This window comes from Rissa tridactyla, chromosome 3 (genome assembly GCF_028500815.1).
Source record: "Rissa tridactyla isolate bRisTri1 chromosome 3, bRisTri1.patW.cur.20221130, whole genome shotgun sequence".
Lineage (NCBI taxonomy): Eukaryota > Metazoa > Chordata > Aves > Charadriiformes > Laridae > Rissa > Rissa tridactyla.
Window position 1 is genome coordinate 45,822,070 of NC_071468.1, and position 24,888 is coordinate 45,846,957.

At 36.1% G+C, this 24,888-nt stretch overlaps 1 protein-coding gene across 3 annotated transcripts in view; it reads left to right on the forward strand.

The window, feature by feature from the left end:
- Positions 1-24,888, forward strand: part of SIPA1L2 (signal induced proliferation associated 1 like 2) — a 151,878-nt gene that overhangs the window by 44,793 nt on the left and 82,197 nt on the right. For all 3 annotated transcript variants that reach the window (XM_054194809.1, XM_054194810.1, XM_054194811.1), the window contains exon 3: positions 18,854-20,560. In XM_054194809.1, coding sequence (XP_054050784.1) covers positions 19,096-20,560 — 1,465 coding nt within the window. In that variant the 5' untranslated portion in view covers positions 18,854-19,095. The remainder of the gene's footprint in view (positions 1-18,853; positions 20,561-24,888) is intronic.

Genomic DNA, 24,888 nt, shown 5'->3' on the forward strand with positions numbered 1-24,888 from the left:
ATTTTTTTTTTATTAGAATTTTGAAGGTCAGAGTGGCTGCAGGTTTAATTCAAAACTATTCTCAAAGGAGTAGATAAACTGATGTCATAGTCTAGCCCTTTTGCTTTACATATGCTAATTATTAGATGATATTTGGCAGTTGGTAGCTTTGTCTGAGGAGGAGGAAGAGTGTGGATTATATGACAGCTGTATGCATTTCAGCTAACTTGGTCTCCAGAGCAGCAGCCAGCATTTACGGTACTTCTAGATTTAGCAAGGTAATCTTGGGTCTCACTTGGGATTGGTATATGTAACAGTATAGTTTGACTTTGAAACAGTGTTTTTAAACTACACAACAGAAATAAGTGTTTGAAATACTTTGTTTTTCTTGAACAGGTTAGTGTATGAAACCATGACAGATTTTAGGTTACTGAAGTTTGGTGTTACTGGATAAGGCAGAAAGGAAACTTGTTCTGTCATAGGATTCTTACAATTATAACGAGTTGTTGGGATTGACATTTTTTATCAAGGTAATGAAGTGCTGTGGCTAAAAAGTGAAAACAAAGGCTATTTTTTAATTGATGCTTCCTTTTTTTTTTCTTTTCTTTTTTGGGGGTTAGCAGAGTGTCTCTTTAAAGAAGTAACTGTGAAAATACAAGAATTGACAAACTGCATACTGAAATTATGTTGTAGATGACAAGTAGGTTTTATGAAATAAGATTATTTTGTCTTGAACCTCCGTGTTTACATTCCTGTTGCCCTTGTATTTTTTTGCTATTAAGCTCACACAGGAAACTAATATAGGATTCTCCATTGTGTTAGGTGTGTGGGGCTGACTATGAGGTGTTGTGTGCGTGGCTTCTAACTATATACTAAAGTAATTATTTCATTGTTGGAAGCTTCAGGTTTCCTGGTTTGGCAAAAGTGAATGAAAACACAATTTGAAACCAGATACATTCATGACAGAGGAACAACATGACAGTTGCCAGTGGAACAGCTGCAAGCCTACAGAAAGTATAGGGCCTAGAGAAGTTATACCTGTTAACTGTATTTCTGAAGGAAAAACTGAGAAGTTTGAGAGCAGTTTGGTGCTGCTGTGATGTGGGTTATTATTTAACAACCTTCTGCAGCGATGTAGTTTGTTAGTTTCTAAACTTTTAAAGTCGTCATCCAGAAAATTCACAATCTTCCTTTTAGTTCAAGGAGATTAAAACTATAAAATTTAGTTTTAAAATGAGAATGAATAAAGGTAACTCTTTTAGAAGGATCTTGTAGAAACATAATCAAACAAATATTTGGTATGGACATAAGGTATTTTGTTCAGGGTCACGTGAAGTATAAACCTTTGTGTTTAGCACTATCAGAAATAATGGTATCCTGGTATATTGGGATAAAATGAGAGTTCCATCCTGGTAAAACCTCCATAATATCTTGTGTCTCTTAGTGAATATCCAGGTGAAGCGCATGATGTAGTATTAGTGCTTCACTCATCTGGTTGATTTAAAATTGGTTTGTTTTTTTCAAATCTATTACTTTGGTGCTGAGTGAAATATGAATAAATCTTAACTAAGCTGAATGTTTTTACTACTTTTGCCAGAAAAATCAGTCTCTCATACTAACCTCCCCAGTGCTGGCCATAAGCTCAGTGGATGGGTGATGAGGGGCTGGTGATAGAGTGCATTCTACTGCGTGCCGCTCATCACCTACATGCTCCGTTGTCGGGAGCTTTCTCATACTTTTTCCTTCTCTTTGTTTCACCTGTAAGGCAATACTCCCCCCTGTCTTTTATCCCTTCCCTGAAATAATTGTACAACAGCTTCTTTCCTTGTGCTTCAGTTAAGACGCAAGGTTATGTGCACATGATCCACATAATTGTGAAAGCGAAGAGAACTGAGCTCAACTGGCACATGCAAACCTCCTGGACCTACTGGTGCATACATTTATATCTGGTTTGTATTTTAGGCATATGTGTTCATATGCTTCCTAACCTGAGGGATCAAGCAGTCCAATCTTGCTCAGGCCATGGGTAGAAGACGATCTGCAAAACTGATTTATATTGGATGTTTTCTAGACTTAGAGGTAGAGAGAAACGCTGGTAAGGAAACGGTAATTTTGGTTAGAATTAATTGGTAGTGTTTAATTTAATTGTCGAGTCCTATTAAAAGTATTTTCTCTTGCAGTTTTCTTTATAGTTAATTTATTTTCTTCTTCCTATTTTTTGCTCCTTCTCCATGCCTGGACTGTTAACATATAACTTAAGTTTTCTAACTGACAGATTATTGTTTTTTGGTTGTTTTTTTTTTAATTGCTCTTACTGACTTCTAAGTGTCAGCTTTGACTAGAATATACTTACTGTCTCCTTTCAACTCCCAATAACCATGCTGATTTGCATACAGACAGCAACTCCCATTATTTTGATTAGATCAAGTGTCACCACCTTAATGCTCTGTGCTTTTTACATGGTACATTTCCCTTAAGTGTTCGCCTGGCAACTGCCCAACTGTTGGGCATACTGCTCAGTGAAGATTTTACTAAAACAGTTTTTTACTTGTGTTTTCCTCTCTAGCTAGCAGAATTAGAACTAAGCACAGTGTAAACAAATGTTTCTCTATGTTTAAATTACAGAATGTTGTAAAATGACCTTGTTTCATAGCATGGAAGGAAGCCTTACTGGTATCCCATACCTCCTATGAAGACTATCTGTGTGATGGATTAGGGGTGGGTGGTTGTTTTTGTTTGAGCACTTCTAGTTCTTGTGCTCCCTTACAAGAAATGCCCTTACGAAGGCAGGATAGAAGTGTCTGTATGTATTCCATGGTTGAATCTTTGCAGTGTATCGTTCACACTTAATTTATTCTGTAACGTACATGCTACCTTCTTTATTCAGTAGTTATGAAATCTACTTATTAGTTGAATCAGAAGACATCTGTTTTTCATACTGTTTCGTGTTTAAAAAAAATCTTTCCATTGGCTACATGCGTGGTCTGTCAAGTGATATTCATTTCTTCTCTGGAATCAAACGTCTCCAGAAAAGTACTGCCTACATGTCCATTACTCAGGCTCAGGATCTACTTCCGTTGTCTTGGCTACAATTATTAGATGTTGATGATAGCTAGAACCGGGAAGAATTTTATTCTTTTTCTGTTACGTGAATATTTTGGTTTCTAAGTGTTTCTGTATTTGGTGAGGATGAAGTGGAGATCTGCAGACTTTCCTCTAAATGCCTCCCCCCTTCAGAGTAGCCAGTTGCTCAGTAGTTTTGGTATTTCACTGGGGCGTTGATTGCTGAGGTTCTGTTTTGTAGTCTTGTTGCAATAAGATTTAATTTACTTCCCTGTATTAAACAGAGAAGTCAGAACTTTTTTTTACTGGAATCCAAGTGATATTGCAACACAGCAGGAATATGTAGTCATAAATGTGGCTTAGAAAGCAAGATGTATATCGAACAGACTGTACTCATTTGTTTTAATTAGTAAAATAACTTTTTCAAAAAAACCCCAAAAAACAACACCCCAACCTCCCCCAAAAACCCCAACAAACAAAAATAAAAAACCCAAACAACCAAACCCAACACAAACACCAGTAACAAAAATGAAACTCTAATTCAATTCCTTCTCAGAGTAGTTCAGGTTAAGATGTTTACTGTGTTGTACTGGGTAGCTGCTCTGAATAATTCTTTCTGTATTTGTACTTCAGTTCTACAGTTTTCCACAAAGCTGCTTTTCTCTAGTAGACTCAGAATTTTTATGTTAATGTGTACTCTTTCCCCCGTCACTTCGTCACTTTACACTGTCACTGGGGTTCTGTAGAGTTCAATGGAAATAATGCCTGTCTTGTTTAGCTTAAGCACAATATGCTACTATAGTAGTTTTACCCAACTTTTTTAATGTGCAAAGCAGTTTGCATGGTGTATTGAATTCTATCTCATTCCAATGTAGAGTCATTGTGTGTGTGTGAATAAATAATCGTATATCAGTAAATTGCATTCAATTTTTGTGTTTGTTTAATAATGTGCATTTTTCAAACTTAGTTACAAATGTTGTTGCTGACGCCTGCTTTAAAAACTAGGTTTATTTAAATTTATTAAAAATTAAGAGATTCAACAAATACTCATTCAAGTTATACCTTGTTTGAGCACCAAATATGAAAAGAACTGTTGCATTAAGATGACCTGGTTATTTTTTTGCAGCACTTAATTGCTTTCTTCTAGCTAGAAAGTTGGTTCTAGTAATGCTTTAAGGCAGTATTAAACTGCCACTGTATTTTTAAGAAGTTGACTAACTTATTTAAGCTTCTTAGGTGGTTGGGAGGGGGTTAGATGGACTCATTGTTTTACCTCCAAATGAGTTGACAGGTATGTTTGACAAAGTGCGTGGCTTTACGTCAGCCATAATGTTAGCTGCTTGTACAGACTTGTGAGGAAATTGTGTTCCTGGAGAAAACACAGCAGTAAAGAACTATTCCCTTCTAAAATTCTCCCTTGAGTGGTTCCTGCATACAAGGTCACCACTTATGTGCAGTTGGTACTAGACCGAGTCCATTCAAATAGGAGAGAGACTTTCATCTGAAACTGGGGAGAGAGGGGGACAGTCAAACTAGGCAAACGGGGAAGGGTCGGTGTTTTACCTGAGAAATGTGACTACAGATTTGCTTTTAATTTGCTGCAAAGACTAACAAATTGGTCTGTTACCTCTTGCTAGGACTAATTCTGTTAGTTCTATCTAACTGGCGTTTGTTGGCAAGGAATAATATTTGGCTTAGTTTCAAACGTTACGACTTCCACATTGATTATTAGAATGGAAGAACTGATTGACTCATGAGTTGATAGGCCTTATTTGTTTCATGAAGAATTTTATTAGTAAGCATAGAGAGAACCCCACTTCCGTTTAATCAGCAGAATTGTTTTGACTGGAACATTAAGTCTAGTCTTTATTATTAAAATGTATTTTTGAAGTGTCTTAGCAAGAAAAAAAAACTAATTCCAGTTAACACATTACTCCTCTTATGAATTACAGGTTTCCAGGAAGGTGTGGCAAAATAATATGGCATTCACATTTAATCTTCAAGATACTTTTTTGCATTCATAAAGTACTTTGGTCAAAAACAGTTATTTCAGTTCCCTTGATACAGGTGTTGTAATTTCTTTTTCTTCATATATTTTCCATTTGTTCAAATTATTTTGTGGCTTTGGTATGCGTCTTTGAGGTTTTTACATAGTCATCTCAGTGTTTAAACTCAAGAATTAACTGAACACTTACAAGTAGCTTTAATCGGTTTCTGAAGTATTTAATTATTGTTTTTTAAAAAGCAAAGTCTAAATATTTCTATTAGGTCTCCTCTAAAAAAAGCCGAAAAGTGAAATAAAATAAAAAAAAAATTCTAGTTTAAAAAATATAGGATATAGTACCACAGAGCTACTATACATTGTTTTCCATATTAATATCTCATTTAGTTTATCTATACTAAAAATGTGTAATTTGTGATCTTTAAGTTCTTATTTGTGTTTACTCATTTTCTCACTAAACTTGTTAGTTTTTGTAATTGAAGGAGTTGCTGACAGAGTGTTCTCTGAGGGACTTTGTTCCTTGGAATTCTCTCTAGGCTATTGTTTGAAGTAGATCATTTGCTGACTTTAAGGACACATTGAAGTACATATTTGTTTTGCCTTGGTTTTGACAGGAGATGGATGGGTTAGCACCTGAGTGTAATGCATGGTATTAACTGTTGAGTGTAGGTACAAACCCTTCTTATTCAAAGGAAAAGAAACAACATTTAGCTAATCAGCATAGTGGACACTTTTAAAAGTCCAATAGCTTCTTTACTGTCCTGGAGAGAAGGATAAAGGAAAGTAAGGTAACTGATGCTAGTAATGTTGTACAGTGTCTCGTCTGACTGTCTTGAATACCACAAAGAGATACCTTGGTAGAATAGAAGGGACTGTTGGATGATACTTTAGGAAGATACTAATAAGAAGGAAAAAACACTGAGATAAAGGAAGCAGCAGTAGAGGAACAGCAGTGACATCAAAGAGGACAAAGCATTCGGTGAGGAAGTTAATAGGGAAACTGCAGAATGAAATAGAACCTGAAGTGAATATTTCTAGCTAAGAAGGCTAAACCAAAGGGACATGTTTTTAAAGTTGGCTGAACTTAAATGCTATGTTGGAAAGCTGGACTTTTGTCGGGGTAGTAGACCTTGGAAAGGACAAAGAAAAGGATATTTATAGAAGAGGAAGGAATGGGCTTAGGGGAAGACAATGATAAAGATTTTTCTTTTGATTTCAAGGTGTTATAGGAGGCTGAACTTGCCAGGACCACGTAGATCGTTTCTTGATAATAGATGATTTTGAACAAGGGATTGGGTTCTTTGTTATCGGGTTATTTCTGAAATTTCCAGAATGGTTTTAGCCATCAATGAGTAGAAACCAATTGATTTGGGTGGAAAACAGAAAGAAGATAGTGTGGATGTGTGGGAGCTTTTGGCTGGTGATTAGCGAAGCTGCTAGCTTTTGCCATCTCGTAATTGCCTGCAAATTAAACAAATGGTGGTTGACAACCGTTACCATCCTAACTTTGCCAGGCATCTTAATTTACCTTATTGGCCCATTTACATTCTGAATAGCTATGCCTGAATAACTGTTATCTGTGAATGCTCTCATTCCAGACCCAAGGGTGTCATGGTCCTAACACATGTAAACTATGGCTTGTGCTCCTTGAAAGGAGGATGATATAAGTATGGATTGAGAAGGAAAATGTTGCATGAATTAGATATGATTTGGTGAATACATGGTTCCTAGTACATGGAAATTGAGAAAAGCAGAAGCGAATAAGCGCACGGCATCCTCAAGGTGAGATAAAAATGGGAGACTGGAAGACTCCTGCATTAGAAGGAAAACATTGGCATAAATATGGGTGTGAGCTACATCGTGAGAAGCAAAGAATTCTGGGTGTATGCAGCAAACGTGGCATGCAGATGCACACCATCACTTTTACAGAAAGTGAAAAAATCCTTAGAATGGAAGGAAAGCCATATATATGCTATTTGTTTTGTAAATATAAATCTGCATAATGAAATCTTCACAGTGAAATGTGGACAACCTAGTTAATGATGTGATAAAAGGCTGCTATATACTGAAACAGCAATTCTTGAGACTTTGGCACTGTTTTTTTTCCTCAATAATTTTTTATTATATTTACCTTTAAAGATGGTACAAAAATTTACATATGTCTTTTTGCAAAATCATTGTTAATGTGGACTAATAAGGGTATGTATGCATTTATATGCAAAAATATTTTTGCGTACTTTACACACACTGTAGCGTGAGTGTCCGTATTGAGGAATGCAGCCGTAAACATGCACAAAAATTTGCTCCCATATAGTTCAACTGGAAGAAATTCAAACAATTGAACTATACACTTGCATAAAAAATGAAGTATTAATATTCTGGGTATCTGTGGGGTTGGGTTTTTTGTTAAATTATTTTTCACTTAAAAAAAAAATCATGATTGATGGTTAGTAAATCCCTGACTATTTTTATTTTATTGCCTTTTGCATTACAAAAGATTACTACTGATCATACTTTATTCAAGCCAGTAAAAATTCAGATTAACTTATTGTATGGATATTTTAGTGCATCTTTAATTGCCTTGGTGGTTTGGGGTGTTTTTTTTTAGTCTCATATACATTTATTTGTTTAAAAATGCAGAAAAGCTAGCTGGGACGAATCTGTAGAAAATCCTTTAAAGTCACATTATGAATTGCCCTAGATAAGGATACTTTTCGTAAAGGGTCATACATAATGTTGATACAAATAGCTGAGACCTTTTGTAAGCAATTTATAATTTGTTGACAAATATGCAGCCAGAGTTCATTTTAGCAGAAGACATTTCTCTAGGTTGTAAAGAAAATAGGATTTTATTTGATAACATCCTGAATTTTGGGGAAAAATAATCTGTGGATTTTACTAATAAAGTAGGTGAGTATGCATTGGGAAGAAGGAATGTAATTTACTTAGATTATGTGTCAAATGTGTAGTTTGTCTTTATGATCCAATATGAGCTTTTGAAGAGTCAGAAACTTAGAAATTGTTCTTTTCTAAATTTGAGTTTTGAAATAAATCTGTAGTTTCCATAATGCAAATATGCTGCAAAAAAGAGGGAGATATGCACTGACACCAAGTAAAAACACAGTTCCAGAAATGTGCAGTCTGTGTGAATGATATACAGTTTGTTGGCTGACCAGAAACTTTTTGCTAAATCAAGGCCAATAATGAAATTCAGAGACAGATTTTTTACTATGCCTACACTGCGTTACTCTGCCTGTGTGTGAACAGTTTGGATCAGTTAATTATACCCTCCTATTTGAACGTTTTCGTTTACATAAGGAGCAGAACTTGATAAATCAAATATAAAATTCAGTGTCGGAATTATTGGATGGGGTGTTACGTAATCAGAATTTTAAAAACAAAAGTTAAAAAAAAATTGGCCCTATAAAAGCAAACCATTCCAGATGAATATGAATTTATAATTAACATTGCCCATGCTTAGCAGCAGTGGACCACAAGTACATTTTTCATGCTTCCTCGTAGTATTATTTCTTATTCATGTGTTCAGAGAGCTATTTAAAGGTAAATTACTAATTATTAAATTGCTGAGTATTTCAGTAAGTCATCTTAAAGCAAGACTTCTCTTTCCAAAATTTTTACCTTTAGGCCCAGTATCGTAAGGTTAGGAAGATGACAGCACATTTATGATAGCTTGTAGCTATCACCTCATGTATCACCCCATACAGGACTTTTTTCAGAATCCAAAGAAAAAGATAAGACTGAGAGTAGGGGGACAAAGAAGAGAGTCCTGAATTACTAAAAACTTATTTTTAGGATTGTAGCTTTTTAAAGGCTAGTTTAGTCCATTGTTGTCATACTAAGAATCAAGATGTTTGTTTTAATGTCTCTCTAACAGGAAGGGATACCACACTGAATCTGTGTTCCTTAACCCCAGTCATGATGATGGCTTTGTATGGAAAATTCATATATATGATGAGAAGTCATCTTTTCAATTTAGGAAAATGAAGTCTTGCTGATCTGGCTCGGAATTTTTGAAACGTATTTCCATACTATAATTTTGAAGACAGTTATTTTCTGAATGAATATATAGCATATTTTCTCAGCAGGACTATTCCAGAAAGTTCTCTGACATGTGCTTTAACTTAACAAACTAAAGCTATAACCGTAGAGCAATGATTAAGTTATCTTATTGGTTTGTGGGTTTTTTTTGTTTTTGATTTGTTTGGATTTTTTTTGAGGGGGGAGCAGAAGGAAGTGTTCCATAAAGTTTACATAAAACTTTTACCAAAATTATTTTCCATTATGACCCTTTTAACTCTCATTGATAACAAGTTTTTTAGCTTGACATCATTTTGATTCTAGATAAGATATCAAATGATCACTGAACAGATGGCAATGACTTTTTATTGCTATCAAGTCGTGCTGAATTTGAGTGGACTGCTGAAAAATGAAGAATAATATTCTGCTATCAACTCTCTCACTCCAGCTAATGTCCTGTTTGTGTCTAGAATTATGTGAAAAGGTTTTATTCATCGAAAAAAGAACTGTGACTCTGCAAAGCTGCAGAACAACTGGCCTGTAGGTTGGCTGTCTCAGAGAGGCACTTGTTTGCACAAACTGGATTGCTCAGTGCCAGGTGGTCCAGGCTCAATTGCACATGCTTAGAAATGTCATGTGGACTCAAGTCACCAAGTTACTTGGTAACTACCAAGATATTTAATGTATTTTGTTAATATTATGAAATCAGTTTTCCAAATTTACATTGTAAAACTAAGAACAAAATTGGTTTATGTAGTAAGATTATATGAATTCAGTGTATTATGGTGACCATAGATTTCAACGTATTTTCTTTCTATATGGAATCTCTGCTTTTTTGATTCAGAGAGAAAGGATAGAAAAAAAGTTAAATCTCTGTTCTCAAAAAATACTTTCTTTAAAAGAGCTTGATGTGCGGTGACGTGAAGTAATACTTTAGAGCTCTAAAGTGATGCAGAAGTACATGAGAAGTTACTTGCTGACATCTGAAACTGCAGAACCCCAGTCAGTTTGAAAGGTTCAGATAACTGGCCAGTAATATCAGTTTATGCTACCTCACAGTTCATGCCAGTTAATAAAGAACTAAGGTCAAACTAAAACAGTTTCCATAAAAAAAACAATGCAGATAAGGCTATTATTTCCTTAAAAACTTATTTTCTTTAAAACTTCTTTTACTTTAATCAGCCACTTCCTTCATTACTACTAAAAATAATTCAGAACTATGACATCAGAGCCATTCTACTGACAAATGACATAGCATAAAACTTAAATTTTGTTTTACTTCCTTGAAAACAAAATAAATAGAAGCAAAGCTAGTATTTCTATTTTTTTCCATAAAATATGCCTCTGTACTGTCTTCCCACTGAATAGTTTAGATCTCTACTACACTAGAATGTTTTGAGTTTTTGAATAGTCCATCGGTTGTCATAGACAGTGTTAATTGTTTCTTTATTAATTAGTGGAAGAGCGTGTTCTTTTAGGTTTTTTTCATTGTTGTGAACTTTTATGATGGATGAGATTGTTCAAATTCTCCTTTGCTTTAACAATGAAGTGGACTTAAGCTCTTTTTTCTTTTTCCCCCTAGAAATGAATTAACTTGAACTTCTAAACCTTCATTTAGCCACTTTGTCATTCCCTCTTTGCCAAGAGGTGTTAGGAAAAGTGGTGTTAGCTGCATCAGCTCACTTCCTAAGGAGTGTGTAAGTGAATGTCTACAGTTGCATTTAGTAATTACAGACTATTTTCATCCATCCTGGGGGAAGGCAGCTGGTCGGAATGGCAAAAGACAGGTCTTTTGACAGGAGCCACACTCTGAAAAATTTTGAGAAACACTGTTATTGTAAAGACTCACCTGGTAAGAACTAGGTAATAGCTGTATGAAGCTGTAGAACGACTGGCTTCTAGGCTGGCTATCTCAGAAGTGCTTTTTGACCAAACTATTGTTCAGTACCAGGTGGTGTTTGGAAACGTCAGGTGAATGCAGTAGGTCTAGCAGAAGAAGGGAAGGGAATCAGCACACCTCCTTTGTGCGTTGGGCGTTAACAGTCTTATTGATGGTAATTTGTCAAAAGGGAAGATTTTTGAAACGGGATATGGAGCTTGTTTCTCAAGCTCAAGCTGTTATGTCCCCGTGATTAAAATCTGTACACCCTATTTGGTTATCTCTTTCACCAGTGGATGTACTGAGTTTGTCTTTTGTTTTAAGGAGGCTTTTTCTATTTCAAAAAAATCAGGTGCCCTTAAAAATCATATGCAGTATGTCTCATGATGCATTGGAGAGAGTATTTCTGGTGGAAACAGCATTAGTATTGTTCTAGTGCTAAGTGTTTTTCTGTTTGGAGGAATTTGGTGCTCTCTGGAGATGATGTCCAATGTATGGATTTGTGAGTTCATACCGTGGAATCCAAGTACGTGCTTAAGACAACGCAAATAGTCTGACCTCTCCAGTGTGAACGTCACAAGCTTATTCTCTGCTCTTGTCTGAAGCAGATTTTACTATGAAACACAGTTATAATAGAGACAATAAGAGAACTTTCTAGTTCTGGCTAAAAATGACTTTGTACATTTCAAAATCTCTGTTGAATACTGTGTCAGAGTCTGAAGCCTGCTTCATGGAATAGGCAGTCTCGGCTGTTTAATAGATTTATTGTTTTATCTTTTCACTGAGTGGATAAAAAAAGCTTTATTTGGGGCCTCACTGTAGTAGACTTAAAAAATGGAATTGCCTTTTATGAATTTTTGTGGCATATAGACTCTGAAAAGTCAAAGCTTGCAATCTTGTTCTCTTACTGAATAATTTCTCCTATTCCAGTACTTGACTCCTTATTCAGCTTCAGTGGAGCCTCTGAACCTGCTTCCAAATTTCTACCTTTGAATGTGAAATAAGTTAAAATGTTAGCACATCTCTCCTTTCTTATCCACCTTTAATTAAAAACCATTTCTTCAGATACCCCAGGAGGCACCAACTCCAATATTCCTAATTTTTTTCAGAATAATCGAAAGCATTAGTATTAATGCATAAGTATGCAGTATGTGAAAACAGCCTTACACATATATTCCAAAAAAGGCTCGAGATAATTTCTCTGGAAAATACAGTGCTAACACCTTCATCCAGAAATTTATATAAATGTATTTACCTATTATAAATAATCTTCTCTTCCTGAAGTTTTAAATTTTTGTAGATTTATAAGTATAGATAATGATGTTATTTAAGTACTTCTAATTTTTCTATCACAACATTCCATCTGCAGCAATTTTTTATGTATTGTGAGGGCAAAAATTCTTACAGTGTTACTTCTTTTAATGAAACAGACAAGGCATTTCTTAATATTTTGTGGGTTGTGGTTTTCTTTTTCCCCCCTGGTTTTATCTATGCCTGCTCTTGAGGAGACCACTTTTCCATTGGAAGTTCAATGGAAACACATTTTGTGTGCTGAGCTTGAATTATAACGAAAAAGATAATTTCTAATGTGACTGATTCTGGGAGAAGGTAGAATATGTTCTTTTCATTGTTTTAAAATAATGGAGTACACTTCCGTTATTTCTTCTAAATCGCTGAGTGGCTTTTTGTTTCTGCCAGTATCTTATAAGAGCTACCGAAGAAACTTAGCATTCTTAGTATTTGTTAATGTATATTAACTACTTCAAGGTAAAACATTTGTTTTGAAATGAAACACATGTAGTATGTTCCTCCCTCAATATACACCACAAATATTCTCCTTTCTGTATAATCTTCTGCTAGCTGCTTTACAGATGCTGGATTTCTCTTTTGAGTGTTCTTCCAATGCATACAATTGGCTGTCAAAAGCTCATTTTCAGGCGACAGATTATTCAGCAACTACTGACTTTCCTTTTGGATTATGCAAATGATTGCTTAGAGTCAGCACATGGTAGTCCTTTTCCTTGTGTTTGAACGATGTGAATGTGGTGCACAAGTCCTGCCTTTACTTCCAGAGGCAAAGCTGAGAAAGATAACTTGGTCCACTTGTTGTTTACCAACTAGATTAGCATAGTATTTCACACCCCCTACAGTGGGTCATCGTATGAGGATCCTGTTGGGACAGGACAAAGAAATAGTCCCTGCCTTGGGGATTATACAATTTAAATGAGAATACATGCATCAACCAGGAAGGGGCAATTCAAGAATCGGTGGACATATGACAGTTTCTGAGCACGTGGGCAGTACTGTTTCTACTGAGGATTCAGAGGTTGCCCAACTTGCCTGAGAAGACCACTGAAAGTACTTTTCTGTTGTTTTTGAGTGGAACTTGCTTCAATACCATGTTTCAATATTGTAACTGAAAGTGAATCATCTTTACTCTGTCTAATCTGAACTCACTGCAAAGGTTCTACTAGTTGAGGAAAAGTACATGTCATGCAAACAAGTTTTTACTCCCTACTTTGTAAGCTGTCAAACTACTCTGAATACAAAAATTGTTATACAAAATGTACTTCTGTTTATCTGCTGACTGGTATTTCTTTGTTAAGAATCTTGTTTTTTATGACACACCTGTATCAGTATGTGTTCAAGACTCTTCATTCTCAAAGATGAAACTGGAATTAGAATTCTGTATTATCAATATTTTGAGGATAAATATAGCTACAAGGAAATTACAATTACAACGAAATGTTGGAGGCACAGAGATAAGTACATCTAAATACTTTAAGATAGGGAAATGTCTTAGAGTCATCCAGTCTGCCATACTTTTTTTTCTGTCCTGAAGAGATAATGTGCATGCATGTAAATTGTGTTCTGGATGTCATTTTAGTCTCCCTGTAGAAAACAGATTATTTAAAGTTCAATGAGTAGGGTTCTTTTTTGTTATCCTGCCCTTTGATGCCTAGATTCATGAATGGAAAGAATGAGAGGAAACAAAGACAGTTTGCATTCTGTTTTTTAAATTTTCACTGATACAAGAACTTGACTGACAGGTATATAACTTCTATTTGCAACTGTAAAGACTGCCAAAAAATTGTACTGGTTAATAACAATCTGTAACAAAACAAAACCCACAAAAAAAAACAACAGAAAAAAAAAAACCAAAAACCCCCAATGAACTAGTAGTAATGAATTTAGTATTTTGTAATTGGAAGGTGTGCTTTATTAAATTATTTTCTCTGGAAAAGCCAAGATGACAGGTGGGGGATCTTGACCATAAGACAAACACAAGTCCAATATTTTTGAGGGGGTCTGGTTTTTACTGTTAGATCTTATACAATTATTCCTGTAAATTATATTTTTCTCAGCCTGTGAATGAGGGAGAGCAGTTATGATTGGAGATCTCTCTTTCTTAAAAATAAAACACCTTTCATTGAACAGTACCCAACAGCTGTGGAATTCAAAGTTCTATTTTAAAGGTCTATTGCTCTAAATTGCACGTTGCATCTCTGTCTCAATATTTACATTATCTGCCATTTTCTTTGTTAAAGGGAACTGTATTAGAGGAACAGAGTGTGGTGTTTTAATTTTTATTAACCCCAAATCTTGCATCAGTTCCAAACTAATGCAATTTCACTGTTTCGATAAGAAATGTGATGGTCTTACACCAGCACTGAGAGTCACGTAGACTGTTGTCACTCTTAGTTACACCTCTTTCCTGCCAACCCCCAAATCAACTAAGCTTTGGTATGGTTGTTGGTAGATTATCCTGTAGATACATTTAGGTAACTATGTAATTTCAACAAAGGATTCTTTTCATTTTCTATTCTTGCATTTCTCTTGCAAGCGAAGACTGTAAATGTGAAGAAATACAGCACAGCTATGGAAGTGTGCAACAAATATACACTACACAGAAGCTCATATGTATTTCCATTAGTCAAATGAGGGTCTTCCCATCTTTCTTCTGCCTCTTGTCTCTGTCTGCATATTTATCAAGAATCTGAAATATGCATATGAGAAGTAACCATTTATACTGTAATAGTTATAGCTTTAATTGTAAATTTGATGTATAATAATTTGAACCATTTTTTTCATGAGCTGTGCTCATAATTTGTTCATTGTATTATTTCCAATCCATTTTCCACAGCTGCAATCTGAATAAGTGGCTCAATTATAGTCAGTGTTATCCTTTAATATTCACTGTGCCTCATGCAAAACTTTGAAAGAAATATTCTATTTAAAGACAATTATGCTTAAATATCATGGTTTTCTAAAGACATTTGCATGAAAACAAATGCATGAAGAACTCATTTTCCTCTTCCATACTGCTATCTGCAGTAATAATTCTCCCGCATTACATCGTAATCAACTGTCATATGATATGATATCATAGTTCACTGTGACCAGAATTTTCTGGCTTGGAGACACAGGGCTTGATAACCAAGCATAGCCTTCATTTCGCTTCTGGGAACTGGATAGTTCTGATTTAGGAATCATTAAGAAATAAGTGCTGTTTAACAGATATACTGAAAATACGTAAATCTAAAAACATTTGCTGATGTAGTCTGTTTTTAAAAATAAGCAAACTGAAACAAGTTTGAACTTCCATTAAAAAAACTTTTGTATGATTCTCTTTCAAAAATTGCTTATTTTTTTCCTAGTTTCCTTTGTTTTAGGAAATGATACCTTGTGACAGGTTTGTTCAGTGGGTTGTCTGGTTCAGAACTTGTGAAAATACAGGCAGCTCATGAACCGTGTTCATTTCTCCTTTGCACTGTTCTTTTTCATTGCACTTAAAAGCATGGGCCCGAAGGCAGAATTTTCTTGCAAACTTTGGATTCCCATAAAGTAGCCATTGTGTAACTGCTACTCTGCTATACTGGCAAAATACATAACACTACTGCCCTACGAAGTGTTTCGTTGAAGAGTGGAAACTAACCAGACTCTGAACACCCTGAAAATGCTGTGTAGAATCAATTGAATGCAAATGAAATGTCTGATCTTCAGCTTTTGGCGTATCATCCCTGCCTATGCTCCTATTTTATCAAATTGCACTTCCCATTTTTTAAGATTAGTAGAGCTTGAGTGTCAAGGTTTATAGAATTGTCATCTTGATAAATAGTAGAATTAATGCTTTCATCCAAATTATGCATTCTTTTTAGGATGATAACATTACATAATAACAGGGGCAGATTTCCAAAGTCTTGATCAACAAAATGATCACAGAAAGACTTCTTAAATAATTCATTTCCATCTATTAAGGCTGACATGAGGCAGCATTACCAAACAGCCTCCTTTTGACAGGGTAGTCCAATAGTACAGTTCTTATTCATTGCTCTGCTACTGGCACAGGAACATTTGTGGGCACGTATCCAGGTCCCCAGGAAACTTGGAATCATTCCATGTTAAAGAACTGTAACTGTGGCTAACAAACCAGCTGCTGTATTGAGCTCAGAAGGAAGTCTTTGTAGCTGTGTGGAAGGAACTGAAGTTATTTGCATAACATCCAGCAGCCTTAGTGGGAAGGGTTGGCAGGAGCACAACAGCAGGGTAGGCATCCAGCTTTTCTTCTTTTCTGACCGTATCTGTCAGGGAGTCCATTCTGAAATGCTGGGATGAGACGAGAAGAGAGAGAAGTGAAGAACTTGACCAAAAGGACTGTATGGGTCTGAAGAGAAGGGTGCTTATGATCGTATTGACAGCATTCTTTGGCAAAGTGATAGTTTATTACATTCAGCAAGCAAAATTGGTTTATAATAAACAATATCAACATCTATAGGGAAGAGTTTGTGAGTTGTTAAATTCTTACTACGGAAAGAGAGAAAAACCTTAAAGAACAGCAAGGACAGGAGAATATAGTGCTATCCATCAGCAGAGGTCAGCTTTCAACCAAAACATGCTGTTGTACTGAGTTACAGGCATGGTCAGTAACAAAACACATACATTTATATTAAAAACAGGCAGATTTTTTTCAATTAGGTCGACTTCAGATTTAAAAATAAGTATTTACCAGTATACCTTAAATGTACTGCATCACATCTTCAAATATTAATATTTCCAATAAAAAGTCAATCTGCAGTTCCAAAACAGACATTTCTTTGGTCTTCTGTCACACCAGCTTTACAGTGTAAAGAAAAATAATTCTTTCTTTAAATACTACCTTTTGCAATGTACCTTTGTTTTAAACTACTCAGGCCATACTTCATCAAGTATTTAAGCTAACACTGCACACACGTACAAAAAAGTCTTGCTTTCCTGTGGCCTTCAGGCTCTCTTGTGCTTTCCACAAATACAGCTGTTTGTGAGGCTAAATGGTAAATCACATTGTGGATTTGGATTGAAAATAATTGAGGTGGTAGTGTGCTACTTTTGAAATACTGTTTCTCTGAACGCGTCAGTTGTTTAAACAATCTTTTGGACTCCCATAAGGAACCAAAAATTTTGTTTTAATTGACATCATTGGCCATCAAACAGGAGAACTGAGGGATTCATATGGAGGGAAAGTAAGCTGCAATGTTATATTGTCATTGTCACTCATTCCTTGTAACAGTCACATAGAAACCATGTCAATCATGATGATAATGTAACTCTAACTTGTGTTTATTAACCCATTTCATTAGAAGAATCCTGAAGTTTGCTGTATCAAACACAACTTTGTGTTGATTTCTGACAAGCAGAAAAAATAATCTGTCAAGTTTTAATGTATATTATTCCCCTCTGCCTCACACTGGTCTCTTTTTTCTTTTTTTTTTTATTAAGAATTTTTATGTCATTAAATGTAGGGGAAAAAACCCACTTATCTTCTGAGCTCCTCTTACCTCTGACCTTTTTTTTAAACTCTGAAAAATGTGTATTATGCTTATGTGCAGCATGTTAAAACATCATTTTGTTGGTGTTTTTGTTCAAGGAACAAAAGCTGAACAGGAAGTATATAACATGCTGTCTTGTCTCTCATTCTACTCTAGTTTTATGCAGTGGGTTAAAGGATGGGCTCTGCCTGCAAATGAATCTTCACAGCATGAGTCATGGTCATTCTTAAGACCATTAAAGCCATTAAAGAATACTTTTATATTGTAACAATTCCTATTCTGTAAGCAAATTAACACTTATCAATAGGGCTACTATCTTTTCTTATTTGCGGAAGACAGCAGACGTTCTTTAGCACAGTAACTGAGTTAACAGTCTAGGTTCCCAACCAGAGGAATACAATGTGATAGAAAAAACTGTAACTGTTTTACACAGCTAAATAATAGTTGACACTTCAAATAAAGGAATGTAAGTAGATTTCCCTTTAGGGAGAAACCGGGGGAGGGTAAGCGAAATGCATTTATTCACTGAATTAATCCTAATGGAGAGATTACTTACCTTTAAAATGTTGTCTTAAATGCGACAAAACACTTTTCTTTGTTAAGTTCCTGTCTGTTTCATATATTTTGCTTACATTTGCAACCAATCTTGCCTCAGTAACTCCTTCGTGTATTAGCCAGTTTCAAGCAAAGTTGAAAAAGGTGTCTTAGGTGGCAATGTTCGTTCATGTTATGTAAAGAACTCGTAATTGACCGCAATCAAAGTTTCTGTCAGCATTGAAGAAAACGCAGAGAGAATTGTATGTGGCTATTCTGCTTGGCAGAACCTAGTCTGCTATTCAGTGCGTGTGTACCGGTTAGCCCGTGAGATATGCAGGTTCAAACTGCTCGCATCCTGTGGGCATCATATGGGAAACAGGGATAATTGCGTTTGTTGGGTTTTAGGAGATGAAGGATAGGAAAACCATAAAAAGCAAGTCTCATTAGTTCCAGTTCCATGTGGTGTTGTGTATATCCAAGCAGCATTGGAAGCTTACTGTTATTGACTATAAACATTTTAATACACTTTCTCTTTTTTTTTATGAACAGATAAAAGAAATTTGCCTGGGCTAATACTGAACTGAATGCGTCTGAACTGAAGGAAATGTTTTAAGATTGCTCTCCTGACAGAAGTTGTACAAAAATGGTACACTGAGGTTTCTGCTTGTACTTCTGGGAAGACTGTAACTGTATTTTTGTATTGCAGTTTATTGGCCCATAAAAGACAATGTAATAAAAAAACTAACAGTAAATTTATGCAATAGTAGTGATTCCCCTCCCACGGACTGGACATGACTGATCAAAGGTCTTTGCAAGAAGATAAGCACAAAGTTAGCAGAACTTCCTCAAAGTTCAGGGAGTCTTCAAGAAGCATGCAATCTGATGATTATTTTGCTAGAAAACTTAAAGCTTTGAATGGTAGCATGGGTCCTCCTGTTTCTTCAAATGCATCTAGCAAAACTGAAAATAATCAAGCAAATGGTACACCAGCTGTGCCTAAAATGGGTGTTCGAGCAAGGGTATCTGAATGGCCTCCTAAAAAGGATTGCTCTAAAGAGCTGAGTAAAGCTGCTTGGGAAAACAGACCTCCAACCAGTTACGAAGGTGTTGGCTCAGTACTTCCAAATGGACAAAACGACCAAAGTGATGGACAGCAAGAAGAGTTAGATTTGGAATTTACGGAGGGAAAATATTCCATTGGAGATCTTTTTGTTCATTCCCCTCAAAGGGGTCTTCATCCCATAAGGCAAAGAAGCAACAGTGATGTGACAATAAGCGACATTGATGCTGAAGATGTGTTAGACCAGAATGCTGTTAACCCAAATACTGGAGCAGCTCTTCATAGAGAATATGGCAGCACCTCTTCAATTGATAGACAAGGCTTGTCTGGAGAAAACTTTTTTGCAATGCTAAGAGGATACCGAGTGGAAAATTTTGAACATAAACCCCTTGCTCCATTTGGATTTTCTGAGTTTTTCCACTGTGACCCGACAGTTTCTCCAAGTCTACATGCTGCTGCGCAGATTTCCAGAGGAGAATTTGTCAGGATTTCTGGCTTGGATTATATGGATAGTGCCCTACTTATTGGTCGAGACAGGGAGAAATCTTTCAAGAGGAGACTAAAATCAGAAGCAGTAGAAACATCTCTGTTTAGAAAATTGCGAACAGTTAAAAGCGAGCATGAAACTTTTAAGTTTTCGTCTGATCTGGATGATAGACTTGATAGAAATGTTCGTTCTTGGAACTGTCAGAAATGTTTTGCACATTATGATGTTCAGAGCGTTTTGTTTAACATAAATGAAGCAATGGCTACCAGAGTAAATGTAGGAAAAAGAAAAAATATAACCACTGGGGCCTCAGCTGCGTCACAAACTCAGATGCCAGCAGGCCAGACGGGAAACTGTGAATCTCCTTTGGGAAGCAAAGAGGACCTCAATTCAAAAGAGAATTTAGATGCTGATGAGGGTGATGGGAAAAGCAATGATTTAGTATTGAGTTGCCCTTACTTCAGGAACGAAACTGGTGGGGAAGGAGATAGACGGATTGCACTTTCTAGGGCAAATTCAGCGACTTTTTCTTCAGGTGAAAGTTGTTCGTTTGAGTCCTCTCTGAGTTCCCATTGCACAAATGCTGGTGTTTCAGTACTGGAAGTACCAAGAGAAAACCAGTCCATTCACAGAGAGAAAGTGAAGCGTTACATCATAGAACACATTGATCTTGGAGCATATTATTACCGCAAGTTCTTCTACGGAAAAGGTAAATTTTTCTAATGCAACTGTTCTGAGATGTTCATGCATTACATTTAAGTTGCTTAGTAAAGATTTTTTTTTTTCCTCCTTCTTCTCTATAGAGAGACCTAAGTGTTACAGAGGACCCTGAAACTCTTTACTAAAATTAAGCCTGTTATTTTTGCTCTCCCAGAGGGTTATTCAACAACAAGCGGGTTATTTATAAAGTTATGCAATACTTGCGTAAGTGTTGTGTAAGTTCACCAAGTATGTGGTCATTTAAATTAGTACATAAATTAACTTCTCTGAACTAAACTTTCTTGGTGGGCAGGAGGAAAAGAAGACACTTATATCCAGTAAATGCATTGGAAATACTGATGCCCAGAGTGGAAATCATTATTTCGTAAAAAGTGTCTCCAAAAGAGGAGGTTTTATTAGTGAGGCTTCTGACTCCCTTCTTCTAGATTCTGCTGTCTTCAAGTATCTCTTGGGGCCTTCCGTACTGTATGCTCATATGCATACTCCTTAAACAGAGAGCTTCTGATGACATTTAGTTTTTCAGCTTAAAGAATGTTGGCTTATGCCTTTCTCCTAGACTTTTACCCTATTTTAGGATATGTTCACGCTGCACCATGCCAGGGTACTCTTCTCAGCGGAGTAATTTATCTTGGCCTGAATCGTTATTAAGATAAACTGTTTCGACTTTGTGATCTACTTTGGCTGTCTGTATGCAGCACTGAATTGTGCAGTGTGTCTGAAATCTCTGTTTTTGTGAGGAGAATCCCAAAATACATCTCTCTGTCCTTTCTGTATTAGGTAGTACAGCTCAGACTTTTTGCTGCTATTAAAAGAAAAGAAAAAAAATATCTGCTTCTGTCCTTAAAAGAGTGTTGGTTACTGCCCGAGTCTTCCTGAAATCATACTTCCTCTGCTTTCTAACTATGTTTGAACAGCAGGAAATAAGCACTGTGCTGTACTCCTTCCTCCTGTGACCCTTTCCAAGGGAGTCGAAAGAGGATGCAGTACAGCGCTTGTTTTCACAACACAGTACACACCTAGAACATATTGGCTGTAAAAACACTGTATTTAAAAGGCAAGAAAGAAAAGAATCTGGATCTGTCATGGAAGAGGAAGAAAAAGACCCAGAGCCAAGCAAGGAATGGGCAGTAAATTCAGAGGTTCAAAATGTCTGTTAAGCTAGGCAGGTTGTAAAGGATTAAAAAGTGTTGAGGGAGTCAGACTGGAAGAGAATGAAGGGAAACTTGTAACAAAAGGATGGCAGAGCAAACATGTTGGTGGAACTAGAAACTTAATTTTCAATACCTGTTATCTCAAGGGATCAAGCATATAAAGAATCTTCAGATTACATCCAGCTCAACACAGTTCTCACCTAAGCAAAGTTTATTGTGGACAGAGAAAATAAAAAAGGCATTTTGCCTTGGGCACCAAAATGTCTTGCTGCTGTGCTGATCTCCCATATAAGAAAAAGTAGCATTTATATGCATACTGAGTCTTACTTGGTGCTCTTCCATGAGAGTGAGCTCTCCTAGCTGATTGTTCATTGAATTGTAGATTTAATAGCACAGTTGAATTTAGCAAAATAATTGTGGAAGGATGAAATAAAAATTTAGTAAACAATAGTCACTTGTACATAGAGACATATGTAATGCCACCGATTTTCTTTGCCGTTAACAAGATATCTATGAAAAAGAAATAACTTTCTGAATATTTGATTTAATTCACAGTTTCATAATTGGCACTTGTCAGGATACAAGTTTTATTTCTGTTTTAAGATGCATGGAAGAAACACCCTGGCACATGTAGCACTAATTATTCCATTCCCTTTCAAGAAATGAGAGATTTGGAATTCAGTGTCGTCTTAAATGAGCTGTAGTTTTATACTGCATATTTATAAGCTTTGTAACTATTGTTAAAATCAAGTCCAACACGACTGATGCAAAATATGTTAATGTTTATGGAAAATATCTTCTCAGTTTTCAGTTAAGGTTTGTAAAAGCTAGAATATTTTATTTTATTTCATGGTTTTGATTTATTAATGGTGTCCTTTAGTGAAATATATTTTTGTGGGATAAAAAGGGATAAGAAGGGAAAAAAAGCTATGTTGATTTTTAAAGAGAATAATTGAAATAGGCTTTTATTATCGTTGACTTGTTCTTTTTACCCTTGTGCAATTATTCTCATAATACCTTAAGGCTTGACTATTACTACCATGCTTTTTGTTTGAGGGATGCTTGCAACCATTTCTTAATATGCTATTGTATCAACTGCTGATATGAAACTGAAAAAATGTCTTAGAAGAAATGTACAGGCTTAGGAAGCTTTTGGTATTAACTCAGTTTTGTAGAAGACTCTTGTATTAGAAGAAAAGTTAACAATGATTCCTCAAAATGAAAAAGTGAAAAATGAGGAATATTTTACCATCTCTCTTTAAACAGATAGAAAATAGCACTTATTTTCATCTCCTCTCTCTAGTCGATACTTTTAAATCAACATAAATACATTTAAATGAACTTAATGAGTTTGTACTTTATGAGATTTTTTTTTAAAAAGTGCCTTGAATTAAAAATGTTTTCCCCAACTCCCAGAATATCAGTAGCCATGCTATTCTTTCTTTTACTTCAGCTTCTTTAATTCCCATGCTTGAAACTGTTTTTATGTATTTTATTTTTAATGTACATAAATAATGTCTTTGGGTTTGTGTCTTTCATTCTACAAGAAATAAGTAGCTATCGGCCAAGCTTGCTTTTTTCTGCTCAGTAATACTGCAGGCAAGAAATCTAGTAAATATGTAATACCCTTTTCTAGATTAACATCAAAATTGAAGGCTATAGAAACCCTAACTGAGAAGTTTACCTTTTGTGACGGCCTGAATCTGCAGCTGTGGGGAGTTTTTATGTTGTTGAAAGTGTGTGGCCTCTGATTCTCTCTTTCTGGTCTGTAAAATCCTGTTCCATTTGAAAAATTTGCCCATTAAGGCTCAAAGTTTTAATTTAATACTGGAAAATCCACGAGGTATAATTTATCCATGCAGGTAGACTGCTCTGGCTGGGGAAGGAGTGTAGTTGGTGAGCATGAGAGAATAATTTAATGTCTGTGCCTCTTTAATCTCAGGTGTTCCTTCCAAAAAAAGGGTGCTAGTTGTAATGTGCTGCTACTCATCTCATTTTCTCTCCACTTGGAGACGAACAGTAACCACCAGCATATTTTATAGATAGTTTCCAGTAGCCTTTCAAAAATCTTAATTTAAAATTGATTTGATGAATAAGACTGCCATTTATGTAGAGATAACTTCTTCTTTTTGTATCCATTCTGAGAGTATGGATGACTTCTCAGTGAAAGACATTTTGCCAAAACTTCCTTGTGCAGTTCTATGAATACATTGTTTTTATAAAAAAAAAAAGTATTGAACTAACTCAAAAATGCTAGCAAAGTGGTTTTAATCCAGACAATCTTAAAAGTATAAATTAGTCTATTACTTCATTGCTCTTTAAAATATAGAATTATAGTGTAAATTGGATTGGAAGACGTTTCTGAAGGTCATCCAGTTTAATTCCCTATTTAAAGCTGCCTTTAATGGGACGAGGTTCTGAATAGGTTGCTCAGAACCTACTCCCCTTTAGCTGTCCCTTTAGCTTTTGACCATCTCTAAGGATGGAGATTTCACAAATTCACTTGGCAGCTTGTTCCTGTGTTTGATTCCCCTCAATGAGGGGCTGCATCTTGTGATGGTTGCATCTTGTCCTTTCTCTCTGTGCCTTAGAGAAGAGTCTGGCTCTCCTCTATAACCCCGTCATCAGCTAGTGGGATCCTGCAGTTATTTCGCCCCTTTTAACCTGCTCTTCTCCAGGTTGCAAAAGCCCGTCTCCTTCAGTCTCTCCTCACCTGCTATATGCTCCAGGCCCCTAATTGTCTTGGTAGTTGTCTGCTGGCCTTGTCCCACTCTGTCCAAAGCTGGACACTACTCCTTATGTGGCCTCACAAGTACCGGAGAGGCCTAATGTCTTCTCCTGACCTGTTGCTATGCTTTTGCTAGTGCAGCCCAGAGTGTGGTTAGCCTTCGCCTTTGCAGGGGGTTCTGCTGGCTGCTGTGCAGCCTGTTGCTCACCAGGGTTCCCAATCCTTTTCCACAGAGCTGCTCCTGACGCAGCTGCTCCCCAACCTATGCTGTTGGATGAGCTTGTTCTGCTTCAGATACAGGTCTTTGTCAGTCCATTTTATCAGATTGTCAAAGGGAGAGTTTGTTTTAGCACGTCAGGTTGAAAACTTCAGTGGGTTAGGAGTGGCTTCACAGGCAGCTCAGCTGTCCCAGCTCAGCAGCAGCCTCCAGGGGAAGGG